General features: G+C 40.4%; 1 protein-coding gene across 9 annotated transcripts in view; it reads right to left on the reverse strand.

The window, feature by feature from the left end:
* Nucleotides 1–14,627, reverse strand: part of robo1 (roundabout, axon guidance receptor, homolog 1 (Drosophila)) — a 247,561-nt gene that overhangs the window by 48,343 nt on the left and 184,591 nt on the right. For all 9 annotated transcript variants that reach the window (XM_086080348.1, XM_086080351.1, XM_086080347.1 and 6 more), the window contains one exon: nt 4,551–4,708. In XM_086080348.1, coding sequence (XP_085936474.1) covers nt 4,551–4,708 — 158 coding nt within the window. The remainder of the gene's footprint in view (nt 1–4,550; nt 4,709–14,627) is intronic.

The raw sequence follows: 14,627 nt of genomic DNA on the forward strand, positions 1-14,627 counted from the left end.
AATCCCACTTCTGACACATTTTTTTTTCCTTTTTAACGAGGATACAAAAAAAGGGGCTCATCTGTGATTTGAACCTGTGATCTCTTGCACCCCAAACAAACAAACAAACAGTCCTTAGTACAGCTTTCAAGGTGAAATGGATGTGACGAGGCAAGCTCAGTTCATTCGAGGCACTCGGTGGTGTCGGAAGGTTTTGAAGTAGGGATAAAAACCTCTCAAGGTTTTTCTGGTCTTTTGTTTGCAGGTGTTTGAATACCACTTGTGAAAACCACGTTTTCTTTATATCAAGATTAATGAAAGAAAATGGGCTCCTTTGAACTCTTGCACCCAAAGCAACAATCACACCCCCGAGAACGACGAGTCATGCTTTGGGATTGGCGGGTTTCATCAAGTTGAGTTAACTTGGGGTGCTGGACATCACGGATCAAACAAAGCCTGCCGGGCGATGGCTTTTATGGTCTTTTATGGAATCCCATCTCTGACTTTTTTTTTACCAAGGTCAACGGGAAAAAAAAAAAAAAGGAAGCAAGTCCAGGATTTGAAGCCAGAGCCAAAGCGGGAATCACAGCCCTCGACCAAGAAGGCAGACATTGTAATTCTCGAGGATGTATTGACAGCACTTTACATTGTTTAATATTGACGGCGAAACGGGAGGCCCGGGGTTCTGAAGAGTCTGCGGAAAGCTCGGTTCATTGGAGGCACCCTGCGGTGCTGCGAGGGTTTGAAGTATCATTATGTTACTGTTTGTTTTGAGGCTTTGATTGAAACTAATGCTGGCTAACTTACTAGCTTGTAGCCACAGTAGCCACTTGTTGATATACTGTCATTGTGTGTCAAGTTGTTTTCAAAAAGATGAGAGAAAGTTTGATGTGAAATAGTTTTAGATCTGAAATGTTCAACATAATCTGCCGACAAAAATAATACAAGGGGAAAATGATTGTCTTGACTAAAACTAGACCAAAGGCTTTAACAACTAAAAAGACTGTGACAAGCACAAAAAGGGTCTGAGGTCGGGGGCCGCGTAGACCGCATAGCAACCAGTGAAAAGGCTGCGCGGGGTGCTGTGGCGCGGTGGGGGGGCGCGATGGGGGGGGGCGCGAGGTCACTGTCGCTCCTTCATGAGGATCCACTTCAAGCCTGGTCCGCTCTATGCGTACTTCCCCGTGACGATGGCCGCTCCCCAACCATATAAGGCAGATTTGGCGTGGCAGAACAGCAAGGACACAAAGTCAACTGCAGCTTTCCTCGACACATGGACTGCGCCCCCCTCCCCTCCCCGCCCCCCTCCCCTCCCCGCCCCCTCCCCTCCCGACAAGCTGACCATTATGCCGACATTGTAGGGAGATGGCTCCGTCCTGTCGCTTATTTTTTTGTCTAGTGCCATTTGGCAATGCTGATAATGTGAGAGGCTCCATTCAGCGCGCATCCGCTTTTGTGTTCATTTTTGCAGGCTGATGATTAGCTGCAACGACGGCACAAAACGAGCCACAATGCTGCAGCTGCGTTTTGGGGGGGGGGGGGGGGGGGATTTACGGCTAACAGACTCGAGACCTTCTCGTAATGTTTGGGAACAATAGATGCGCCAAGGTGCTTCCGGGTAGCAGCAAAAATGATTGACGACCGCTGAATGGAACTGAAAATGATTCGGTTCTTGCGGTTGCGACACGAGATCGACTCCAAAAGGTTTTGCTGTTTTTTCCCTTGGGAAAAAAAAATGAATCCAACTTCTTGTTGAGGAGGATGTCGTAAATATTTTTTAAAGAGAAGATCGCAAGACTGCCTCGAGAGATACAGTATTGGCCAGTTCTAATTAGCAAGCAGGCTAGCCAATATACATCCATCTATTTTTTCCGTCAAATAGTCCAGTCAAATGTTTAGCTCCGCCCACATTTAGTCCAACCTTGATCAGCGGACTTGTCAATTTCTGCGTCAAACCAGCTCATATGCAGCATAAATCCAAGCAACAGAAAAGTCAACTAATTCTGAAGGACCATGTCAGAAATTTCCAACACGTCAAATATCAATCAATATTAATCAATGTACCGATTAAAATGTAAATTACGGTCGGCTTTCTGTCTCACGTCGATGCAAGGTAATGATTTGCTTAAATGTTGCCGCTGAAGGACCAAAGTGAGCGTCACGGAAATGCAAACCACACCACATGAAGTCACAAATACATTTTACAAGCATGTCATTAGCGTGTACGCGCAGTCAACCGAAATAGATGAGGGGGTTTAGAGGCATGTTGCAAAAAAAATACAAACGGCGAGAGACTCTGCAGTTGTCATGGAGACGGCATGTCCCGGGCATGCCGCGCGACGGCAGGAAAGGGTCTGCGCTGACGACAACGCTGCAGCAGGGTATGAGGGGGGCCCTTTGATGAGCTCAGCTGCCGGAGACGTTTTTCGCCGTCTGCTTCCCCGCACTTCCAAATTTTTGCAAAGTATCTTCTATCCCGACAAATTGTCTCGGGCGTAAACAAGCTGAGGAGCTTGTCGGTCCGTTTTGATCTCAACTCTGACACCATATTTTTTTAAAACTGGAACCATACTAAAAAGTATTCTGATGAACCACGTAGCTACTTTAGAGAACGATGCACAGGTACACCCAAAAGAGAAATTGAATTTCAATTGTATGTTTGATTTCCCACATCTTACCTGGAGCAATAACGTTTCCAGATGAGCCATACAACGACTCTGACCTCTGTTATGTTATTGTATGAGCTGGAACACACACACTTGGGTGGCCCGCCCAAGCATTAAAATGGTGTGGGAAACACTGTATGTCACCGCAAAGACTTTTTTGAAGACATCATCGCTGAAAAATGACCTGATCTTTTTCTCCAATCAACACTCTACTATGCTCCAAACGTTCACGACGTGACTTGACCATGACTGAAGTGTATCCTTGATGCAAATTGACGAAGCACACAAGAGCCGCGTGGAGTCCGAGTCCCCTGTGGCCCCTCCCAGGCCGCAACAGTCACGTATGCAGCGCTGTGATTTCATGCTTATCAACGGCCTCCGCGGACCGTGGGGGGGGGGGGGGGGGGGGTTTGGGGTGGGGCGGCAGTTATGATTTGTTTCTTTTCAAACAAGATTATGCGCTTGTTTCTTTCAATTTACGGCGCTCGGAGGCCAGAGACGGACGGACGGACGGACGGACCGCGCCAGTGCGGATTTGAAGGAAAACAAAAAGAAAAGCCAGCACTTGTACACTTTATGAGTTTGAGACCAGGACTCCCAACCTCATGTGACCTGTGCCGAGAAAACTTTGGGGGGTTTTCAGGATCTCAGCATGAGTTTGGGATGATGACGAATGACTGTTTGGACTTAGCCTGTAATAACGTCAGGACAAAAGAGAGGATCCTTTGATTTGGAATCGCTACTCATTATTCTTTTTCCAAGGAATGAATTAAGGGGTGCGCCGATCGATCGGCCCGTCGATAATAAACGGATCTTTTCCACCGATCTCATCTCCCTGCTCAGAGGTCGGAAAAAGTCCGCCACTGTCCGGTTCTGCTGAGATGACGAATAAGGATTTTCATTTCTATTTGAGAGAACTACTTCATGTGCAGTTAAAACAAGCCATTTGTATCATTTCACCGATATTGTTCAATGTTTTCCAATAAAACAAGATTGGAACACTGAAGGTATACGTTGCTTGTAATGGAAAAAAATCGGGATCGGCAAAAATCGGGATCGGCAGGTCAGACTTTTTTTAAAAGATCGGGGATCGGTGATCGGCCAGAAAATTGTGATCCGTGCACCCCGAGAATGAATCTAACTTTTAACCTGGTGAAAACTTCAGTTTTAGGGATTTGGAACATGAGAGTGGACATGTCTTTCAAAACAGGATGCACAAAGAAGTCTGAGCATGAAGTGGAAGAAAAAGTTAATTCTGGTTTGAAAGTAGCACATTTTGGGCACATTTCAGGAAGGGGTAGACCTTAGGTTTTTGTAAATGTGATTTTGTAAGCACCCTGGAAAGTGCACCATGAAAAGGAAAAAAAGGGGACTTGTCTTCTGCTTGGACCGTCTCACACCCTCCTGACTATAAACAGAATGTTTGACACCAGCATTGCGTTATTAGCGCTTTGAATGAACACAGAAGCAAAAATGGCTTTTTGTCGCAGCCGCCAAAACGTTGAAAGGCAGCCAAGCTATAAAAATCCGATCCAGCGTCGGCAGCAGCCGAGATGTCTTTTGTCTGCAGCTTTGCGTGACTCTGCGAGACGCTTTGCTCTAATATTGTCCATTGCGATCGTCTGCTAACTGCTTGTTAGCGCTGCGGAGTCCTTTCAGAGTATTTTTGATTTCATCAGGAGGACGGCAGCCAATCAATGCAGAGCCACCGACTAATGGAGCGAGGAGCTTTCTACGCTCAGGTCATCAAGGCTTTTAAAGCCGCATGCTCGGATTGTCTCGCCATAACGAGCCAATCAATGTTTCAACAAACAACTCAAGTGGCGATAATGACTCGCCTCGCATCAGTGGGGGGCCCGTTCGATTTCTTTCACCGCGTCGCCGATATATCGCCGGGCGACTCACCGTGACTCTTTCGTCGCGGTCGTCGATGTTCAGCCCGTCTTTTTTCCAAGAGATGGTCGGTTCTGGATGCCCGCGGGGCGGTTGGCACTCCAGGACCGCCGGCTCGCCGGCCGCCACGATCACGTCAGCGGGGTTCTGTCTGAAGTCGTCACGCAGAACTGCAGGGGGAAAAAAATACATTCGATTAAATGCTGCTACATCCAGAAAGGTGGTCATAAACATTTCGTGGCGTCCCTGAAGGTCAAGAGCGCTTCTCAAGGACAATGCACGGGTTAGCCAGTTCCCCAAACAGATGGTTTTGGGTTGTGACCGCTCGTCAAGTCATTCGACGTTTATTGATCACACTCCGGTCCATATGACAAACACACAGCACATGTTATGTCAATAATAGTGTTAAAATAAAAATAATAATAAATACAAATGGTGAGAATTTCATCAGCAAGAACTAAACAAAAAATAATTTTGTCAAGGCACATTTTTAACCGGACTAAAAACCCTCATTAATAAACAACAATTGGGACTAATGAAGACGACACGAAAATTTACTGCATTTCATAAAAACTGGACTCAAATCTATGGACATTTTAGTTTATGAACAAAACGTGACAAAAATTCTAGGATTTTGTCAAATCTTGTCTCTGTGACACACCCACTTTCAAATCTGCAGCTAACAGAGTGCAAAACGCACAAACACACGGGGGGGGACAGACAGGAAGTGGATTCACGGTGAAAGGTAAAAAAAAGAAGAAGAAGTCAATTATAGTAACATTAATCCAACGACTATAACGTTCCAACAATAACGTTAATCCGACCGCTAACTAACTTTTCTCTTAAAAATGAATCAAATAAAAGGATTGATTGAAACTCATGCTGGCTAACTTACTAGCTTGTAGCCACAGTAGCCACTTGTTGATATACTGTCATTGTGTGTCAAGTTGTTTTCAAAAAGATGAGAGAAAGTTTGATGTGAAATAGTTTTAGATCTGAAATGTTCAACATAATTTGCCGACAAAAATAATACAAGGGTAAAATGATTGTCTTGACTAAAACTAGACCAAAACGTTGACATTTTTTTTTTGACGAAAGACGAATAAAATGATGTTTACTTGGACTAAAATAAAGACTAGAATTTGTATATATATTTTTTTTATAGTCGACTAAAAATTGATTAAATAAAAAACAGGATGAGGTTGACGAACTACGATAAAAACTGACAAGTGTGATTGAAGCTGGCGGATAAAACTAACACGAGTGACCATCCATCAGGAACCCTTGCATCGAATATTAATTAGCTGGATAGCGATGTCTTGTGGCCATAAATAATATTTTTATTTTAATTGTAATTTTTTTAATTTTTTTTAAAAAAAAATTATTTTTTTTTTATTTTTTTTATTTTTTATTATAATATAAATAATCTTAAATCAAACCCAACTCCAGGTCAGCAAGTATCGTCATATTGTCACTTAACATCATCTCAACAGAAAAGGCAAGCGTGGGAGACGTGACGAAAAAGCAACAACCAATTTCCCATTTAAAAAAAAAACCCCATAAATAAAACATATGACGAGTGCTAGTAAATTTCAGGCCACACAAGTAGCCCACGTATGTAGCGTGTATGCGCATCCGCTCACGGGAGGATTATTTGTAGCTGTTCGGGGAGGTCGGAGTGATCTTTGGCCGGCGTGTCTCACGCTCTCGCGCCCGCTCCCTAAATGCCAGATTCGAGTCGGGCTCGCTCCGGGAAACCTCGCGCGTACAAGACGCGGCCAACACATTCCTGACGAGCCTCCATTGGGCCGAGACACTCGCTCAGTCGCGGAACTCGACGCTCTCCTCACAAATCCGATCAGCAGAGGTGGCGAAAGGAAATCGCACACGTAGGAGAAAATAATACACGAGTAAAAAAGTAGAGTGATGCTTTTGAGATCAGAAATGTCAACGCCAGGGAAACGCCATAGACGGCACAACACAGACAATAGTCACATGCATGTATTCTTTATCTGTGAGTCACTTACAGTAGTAGTGAAACTCTTCTTTGTTTGTGTCTGCATGACTATTTTACTCCCCCTGGTGACCAAGTCTCACACACCACAATACACTAATTATGATGCATCAACTTTTGAATTATTACTCGGGCCCGACCGATTAGGAATTGGCAGAATGAAATTCCTTGTCCCATTCATTTAAAAAACTTATTAGACTAAAATAAATGATTCAAGTCGCCCAAAAAGATGATTTTAAATCATCTTTTTGGGCTGTCCCTTAATGCAGCATTTAAAGCCCCAACTTCAGACTGAAACCTCAATTTGCAAGTCTAACCTCATCTTGAAACCCTAACTTGAAACCTTAACCCCATCTTTAAACCCAAATTTAAAACCACACCCCTGCCTTAAAACCCCAATTTGAAACTCTAACTTCATCTTGAAACCCTAACTTGAAACCTTAACCCCATCTTTAAACCCAAATTTAAAACCACACCCCTGCCTTAAAACCCCAATTTGAAACTCTAACTTCATCTTGAAACCCTAACTTGAAACCTTAACCCCATCTTTAAACCCAAATTTAAAACCACACCCCTGCCTTAAAACCCCAATTTGAAACTCTAACTTCATCTTGAAACCCTAACTTGAAACCTTAACCCCATCTTTAAACCCAAATTTAAAACCACACCCCTGCCTTAAAACCCCAATTTGAAACTCTAACTTCATCTTGAAACCCTAACTTGAAACCTTAACCCCATCTTTAAACCCAAATTTAAAACCACACCCCTGCCTTAAAACCCCAATTTGAAACTCTAACTTCATCTTGAAACCCTAACTTGAAACCTTAACCCCATCTTTAAACCCAAATTTAAAACCACACCCCTGCCTTAAAACCCCAATTTGAAACTCTAACTTCATCTTGAAACCCTAACTTGAAACCTTAACCCCATCTTTAAACCCAAATTTAAAACCACACCCCTGCCTTAAAACCCCAATTTGAAACTCTAACTTCATCTTGAAACCCTAACTTGAAACCTTAACCCCATCTTTAAACCCAAATTTAAAACCACACCCCTGCCTTAAAACCCCAATTTGATACTCTAACTTCATCTTGAAACCCTAACTTGAAACCTTAAGCCATCTTTAAACATTAATTTAATACCATACCCTTATCTTAAAACACAAATTTGAAAGCATAAGCTCATCTTGAAACATGAACTTAACAGTCGTGAAAAACTATACCGTTGTCTTAAAACCACAAAACCATTGGCTAACTTGAACTACCAACTTGAAACCTTACCCCTTCTTTAAACATGAATTTAAAACCATATCCTAACCCAGGCTTCAAACCCTCCATCGCTATATTACGTCATCGGGTTATTGAGTTGCTTTGTGTGTTGACATCCACTTTGAATTGAGATATCTTATTGCAAAGCTGCCACGTTGTCGTCGGCTATTAGATTGTAATCAAAACATAGCTGGCGAAATGAGGAGCAAGTCAGCTCGGTGTGGGTCTTGTGCCCCCCCCCCCCCCCCCGGCCCCCCCCCAACAAACTCCCCCAACTCCGCCATCTGAGATGAGCAAAATGAATATGGAAGGTTATGAAAGAAGAAAAAAAAAGGAGGCCCAAGGAAGAGCTGGCACGGTCCCATGTTTACACCAAAACTGCTGCTGCAAACCCCTGCGCACCCGCGCACCCCCGCCTCCCCCCCCCCCCCTCGTCCTCCAAACTAACACCTCTTTGCTGTAAACACAGCTGAGCGCGCCCCCCAAACATGCGAGTCCTCCGGGAAGCACGGCTTGCCTCGGCCTCGAACCCGGACGTACAAAGCCTTTTGCCATAAAGTGATCCCAGTCTACCCGCATGGCCCCTTTTTTTTGCATGCCTTTGTCTGAAAATGTTCGCGGGACAAAAGCTGATGAAATGGACGACACAAAGTCGGGCTGCCACTTTCAAATCTTTTTCAAATTGATGACTTTATCAATAATTCCGTCCAACAATCGTGTGCGTGCTGGAGATAATCAGTCCCCTCAAGAATTCGGTGTCTTGGTGTAAGCCTGCAGCTGTCGTCTTCCAGTGGATAACATTTCCTGCACTATTAACAGGGAGGCCAGATTGTGTGTGTGTGTGCGTGTGCGTGTGCGTGTGCGCGTGTGTGTCCTAATGTGTGTAAATGAGTGCGAGCCCGAGAGCAGAGTGTGAAAATGTTGTTCTCAGAGGGGCGGATTTGTTGAAATATGCTGACCATGATGAGAAGCTTTCACGACTTTCTCCTCTCCACAGCATGGCTTGAAACCCGAACCTCGTCTTCAAACCCTATTTTTGTTAGAAAGCTTAATTTTGTCTGGAAAAGGCAGAACTTTGTTTAAAAATACGAACCGTATCGCCTAATCCATATTTGAAACCCTTTCCTAAAATAAAAAAAGCCCAATTTGAAACCGTATTTCTTGTTTTAAGCCCTAACTGGAAACCCTAACTTTGGCTTTAGAGCAGAATCGGAATACTTGTTTGACATGCTAGCAACCAAGGTTTGAAACCTTCACCTTGATTCAAAAGCGCAATTTGAAACGTCAACCCTACTTTAAAAATGAAATGCACAATCTTAAATTCAAATCTTATCATGGTTTGCAAAAGTTACCTTGAAACCCTAACTCGAGGTTAAAATCCACATTTGAACCTGTAACTTTGGTATCAAAGCTGAGCACAAAACATTTCAAATGCCAAACCAGGGTTGAAACCTTAACTCAACAATCTAATCTCGGTTTGACTTCCTAATTTGAAAACCTAAACCTGGCTCGAAACCCACATTTGGAACCCTAACTTCGGCTTCCAATTCTATTTTGAAGTCCAACCCATGTTTGAAGGCCTGAAAAGGGCTTCAAACCTCAACTTCAACACATAAACCCTAACACAGGCTTGAAACTTTACCTTCGAACCCTAACCATGGCCTGAACCCCACATTTAAAACCCTAACCTTAAGAACCCTATTTTGAACCCCAGTCTTTGTTTGAAATTCCAAACCCGGCTCGAATCCCTTATCTCAAAACCTTTGTTTTAAAGCCCCTCCCCAGGCTCGAAAGCTTTCTTTAAAACCCGAACCCTGGCCCGGCAAACCCCATTTGCAAACGTCACCCTGATGTGTGCCGGAGAAGCAAATTGGAGGTGCGTCTGAAGCCGTCGCAATTAGCTGCAGTCAAAGCTCACGTTCCAATGAAAGGTCACCTCGACACTCTCGGGTTCGTCACCCCTTTAACTCTCTGCCTCACCCGTGCACGCACGCACACACTTGCTCTCGGAGGAAATTGAAAACAGATGTTTAAATGCCAAATTAAAATGAGATCCTCCGAGCTGCCCCTCCAAATTTTAATGAAAAAAAAAAAAAAAAAGAAGCCACACGCAAGCCAGGCTGGAAAGATCACATGAGCTTTGTTCTGAGGAAATGAAAGCAACGGCAACAAATCTTTGCAAGGATCCGCTGCGCGGGTTAGAAAAGAAAAAAGCGAGATGGATGAAAAGACGCGGCGTGGGTCTCGCCCTCGGCCTTCCATCCGAACGCCGCGCGCGCACGCACGCACGCACGCACCAGAAAAAAACAAGCAGCAAGCGAGTAAAAGTCACCAGCAAGCGAGTGGAATCAACATGAAAGAAGAAGTTCGGATTTGCAGCCGCTTTGCCCCGAAACGAGAACAAGCCACAAAACACAAAAGGAGATTTTCAAGAGGTTTTGGGTTTTTAGGACGTTTTTTGCTGACAAACGTCTTTTTGTTTCATTTCATTCAAAATGCAAACGTTTAAAAACATCATACTTTTTTTTATTGAAGTTTTAATTTGTTTTCTAAAAGTCATGAATTGAAAGTTTTATTTTTGTTTACATATTATTGATTTTTCCCAAGTTTTTTGAAGGGGAAAGCGACAGTTAACAGTTAGTTTTTTATTTAATTAATTAATGAATTATTTTATTTATTTATTGTTTTTGGAAGGTTTTGGAAGCTTTACCTAATATGTAAAGTTAAGTTTTATTGTTATGAATATCTGGGAGGAATTTGGATTACAGACAGATTGACAGATTATTTTGTTGAGTACGGAAGACGATTAAGGCCAGTGAAGAGAAGAAAAAAATTATTCTGACTTTAAAGTGAGAATTGTGAAAATTCTCACTTTAAAAGTGAGAATACTGAGAATAAAGTCAGAATCCTGTCAAATTTTTATTTTTTTTAATTTGTCCATATTTTGGGTAGGACACAACATTTTTTTTATTGATAAAAAAACTTAATAATTTGAATGTTTTCAAAATTTGATGAAGCTTTTAAATATTTTTCCTGTAATTTACTTCCCTTTCTATAAATACTGCGGGGACTTTTCATATTCGTTGATGACTTTTTTGAATGTATTTTTAAAACATTTCGTGGAGTTCTTTGGAAGCCTTTGAGAATAATCACACATAAAAGTGCATAAAGCAAGACGAAGCGGTTAAGGCAGGCATCTTTCACGAGCAGAAAATAGCTTTCCTTGCAAAACTTCAACAATGGCTCGGTCTGACGGCGCGTTCACATCCAAAGTGAAGTCACCTTCTGCAGGTGGAGCTCAAGCTGTCGGCTCCTCGGGGGCAGCGAAAAGAAGAAGGAGTCGGCTCAGTCATCTCTCAGCGCTCGGGAGACGATATCAACCCTGTGGGCTGTCTGCGCGCACGTACAAAAGAGCGCATGTCACGCCAGACAGCGCCGACACCTGGACGCTGTGTGCTCTCATTATTCCACACCTCTTCGCATAACTCGCACAATATTGGCTACACCTGCGTCATCTCACGAGAAGCTGTCTGAGAGGTATTTGGATAAAAGCGTGCCGCTGGTGCCGCGGCACAGGGCGACATTATACTCTTGCTGACAAACGCGGCAGGTGGAAATCTCAAGTGTTGATCTGCTCAAAATTCGGCCAAATGCTTCCACGTTCAATGGATGGACGGCGCTGAACTTCTTCTATCTCGAAATGTGTCAAGTCAAGTCAACTTTCTTTATAAAGCACCTTATCATGTAAAGGAACAACTCAAAACGACCCGCCCCCTCCGCCACCCGCCCAACCTCTCGACACGCAATCCCAATAACATCAGACTCTCACACATAAGTAGAACAAACGGACTAACTGCCACCCAAGCGAGGATACGCCATCTTTGGGGGGCGTCCACACCGGGAGCGATGCAAACGTTTAAAAACATCCTACTTTTTTTTATTGAATGTTTTAATTTGTTATCTAAAAGTCATGAATTGAAAGTTTTATTTTTGTTTTCATTTTATTGATTTTTTCCAAGTTTTTTGAAGGGGAAAGCGACAGTTAACAGTTTTTTTTTTTTAATTCATTAATGAATTATTTTATTTATTTATTGTTTTTGGAAGGTTTTGGAAGCTTTACCTAATATGTAAAGTTAAGTTTTATTGTTATGGATATCTGGGAGGAATTTGGATTACAGACAGATTGACAGATTATTTTGTTGAGTACGGAAGACGATTAAGGCCAGTGAAGAGAAAAAAAAAAGAATTCTGACTTTAAAGTGAGAATTGTGAAAATTCTCACTTTAAAAGTGAGAATTCTGAGAATAAAGTGAGAATCCTGCCAAACTTTTTTTTCTCTCTTCACTGGCCCTAATCCTTTTACGTAGTTTAGCATTTTGCCTGAAAGCGCTCTATACATTTTTTTATTTTTATTATTGAATTTTTTCCCCTTATTTTGAATTTGTCCATTGTTATTTTGGGTAGGCTACAAATTTTTTTTTATTGATAAATACTTTTTTTTTTTTTTTTATGTTTTCAAAATTTGATGAAACTTTTAAATATTTTTCCTGTAATTTACTTCCCTTTCTATAAATACTGTGGGGACTTTTCATATTCGTTGATGACTTTTTTGAATGTATTTTTAACATTTCATGGAGTTCTTTGGAAGCCTTTGATAATAATCACACTATCACTATAACACATAAAAGTGCATAAAGCAAGACGAAGCGGTTAAGGCATCTTTCACAAGCAGAAAATAGCTTTCCTTGCAAAAATTCAACAATGGCTCGGTTTTTTGAAGGGGAAAGCAGTTTTTGTTTTTTTTAATTCATTAATGAATTATTTTATTTATTTATTGTTTTTGGAAGGTTTTGGAAGCATTACCTAATATGTAAAGTTAAGTTTTATTGTTATGAATATCTGGGAAGAATTTGGATTACAGACAGATTGACAGATTATTTTGTTGAGTACGGAAGACGATTAAGGCCAGTGAAGAGAAAAAAAAAAGAATTCTGACTTTAAAGTGAGAATTGTGAAAATTCTCACTTTAAAAGTGAGAATTCTGAGAATAAAGTGAGAATCCTGCCAAACTTTTTTTTCTCTCTTCACTGGCCCTAATCCTTTTACGTAGTTTAGCATTTTGCCTGAAAGCGCTCTATACATTTTTTTATTTTTATTATTGAATTTTTTCCCCTTATTTTGAATTTGTCCATTGTTATTTTGGGTAGGCTACAAATTTTTTTTTATTGATAAATACTTTTTTTTTTTTTTTTATGTTTTCAAAATTTGATGAAACTTTTAAATATTTTTCCTGTAATTTACTTCCCTTTCTATAAATACTGTGGGGACTTTTCATATTCGTTGATGACTTTTTTGAATGTATTTTTAACATTTCATGGAGTTCTTTGGAAGCCTTTGATAATAATCACACTATCACTATAACACATAAAAGTGCATAAAGCAAGACGAAGCGGTTAAGGCATCTTTCACAAGCAGAAAATAGCTTTCCTTGCAAAAATTCAACAATGGCTCGGTTTTTTGAAGGGGAAAGCAGTTTTTGTTTTTTTTAATTCATTAATGAATTATTTTATTTATTTATTGTTTTTGGAAGGTTTTGGAAGCATTACCTAATATGTAAAGTTAAGTTTTATTGTTATGAATATCTGGGAAGAATTTGGATTACAGACAGATTGACAGATTATTTTGTTGAGTACGGAAGACGATTAAGGCCAGTGAAGAGAAAAAAAAAAGAATTCTGACTTTAAAGTGAGAATTGTGAAAATTCTCACTTTAAAAGTGAGAATTCTGAGAATAAAGTGAGAATCCTGCCAAACTTTTTTTTCTCTCTTCACTGGCCCTAATCCTTTTACGTAGTTTAGCATTTTGCCTGAAAGCGCTCTATACATTTTTTTATTTTTATTATTGAATTTTTTCCCCTTATTTTGAATTTGTCCATTGTTATTTTGGGTAGGCTACAAATTTTTTTTTATTGATAAATACTTTTTTTTTTTTTTTTATGTTTTCAAAATTTGATGAAACTTTTAAATATTTTTCCTGTAATTTACTTCCCTTTCTATAAATACTGTGGGGACTTTTCATATTCGTTGATGACTTTTTTGAATGTATTTTTAACATTTCATGGAGTTCTTTGGAAGCCTTTGATAATAATCACACTATCACTATAACACATAAAAGTGCATAAAGCAAGACGAAGCGGTTAAGGCATCTTTCACAAGCAGAAAATAGCTTTCCTTGCAAAAATTCAACAATGGCTCGGTTTTTTGAAGGGGAAAGCAGTTTTTGTTTTTTTTAATTCATTAATGAATTATTTTATTTATTTATTGTTTTTGGAAGGTTTTGGAAGCATTACCTAATATGTAAAGTTAAGTTTTATTGTTATGAATATCTGGGAAGAATTTGGATTACAGACAGATTGACAGATTATTTTGTTGAGTACGGAAGACGATTAAGGCCAGTGAAGAGAAGAAAAAAAGAATTCTGACTTTAAAGTGAGAATTGTGAAAATTCTCACTTTAAAGTTAGAATACTGAGAATAAAGTCAGAATCCTGTCAAATTTTAATTTTTTTTAATTTGTCCATTGTTATTTTGGGTAGGCTACAACATTTTTTTATTGATAAAAAAACAAAAAAAAAAGTTTGAATGTTTTCAAAATTTGATGAAGCTTTTAAATATTTTTCCTGTAATTTACTTCCCTTTCTATAAATACTGCGGGGACTTTTCATAATCGTTGATGACTTTTTTGAATGTATTTTTAAAACATTTCATGGAGTTCTTTGGAAGCCTTTGAGAATAATCACACATAAAAG

The sequence above is a fragment of the Leptonotus elevatus genome, chromosome 7, assembly GCF_054856555.1.
Source record: "Leptonotus elevatus isolate MCC_2025b chromosome 7, RoL_Lele_1.0, whole genome shotgun sequence".
Taxonomy (NCBI): domain Eukaryota; kingdom Metazoa; phylum Chordata; class Actinopteri; order Syngnathiformes; family Syngnathidae; genus Leptonotus; species Leptonotus elevatus.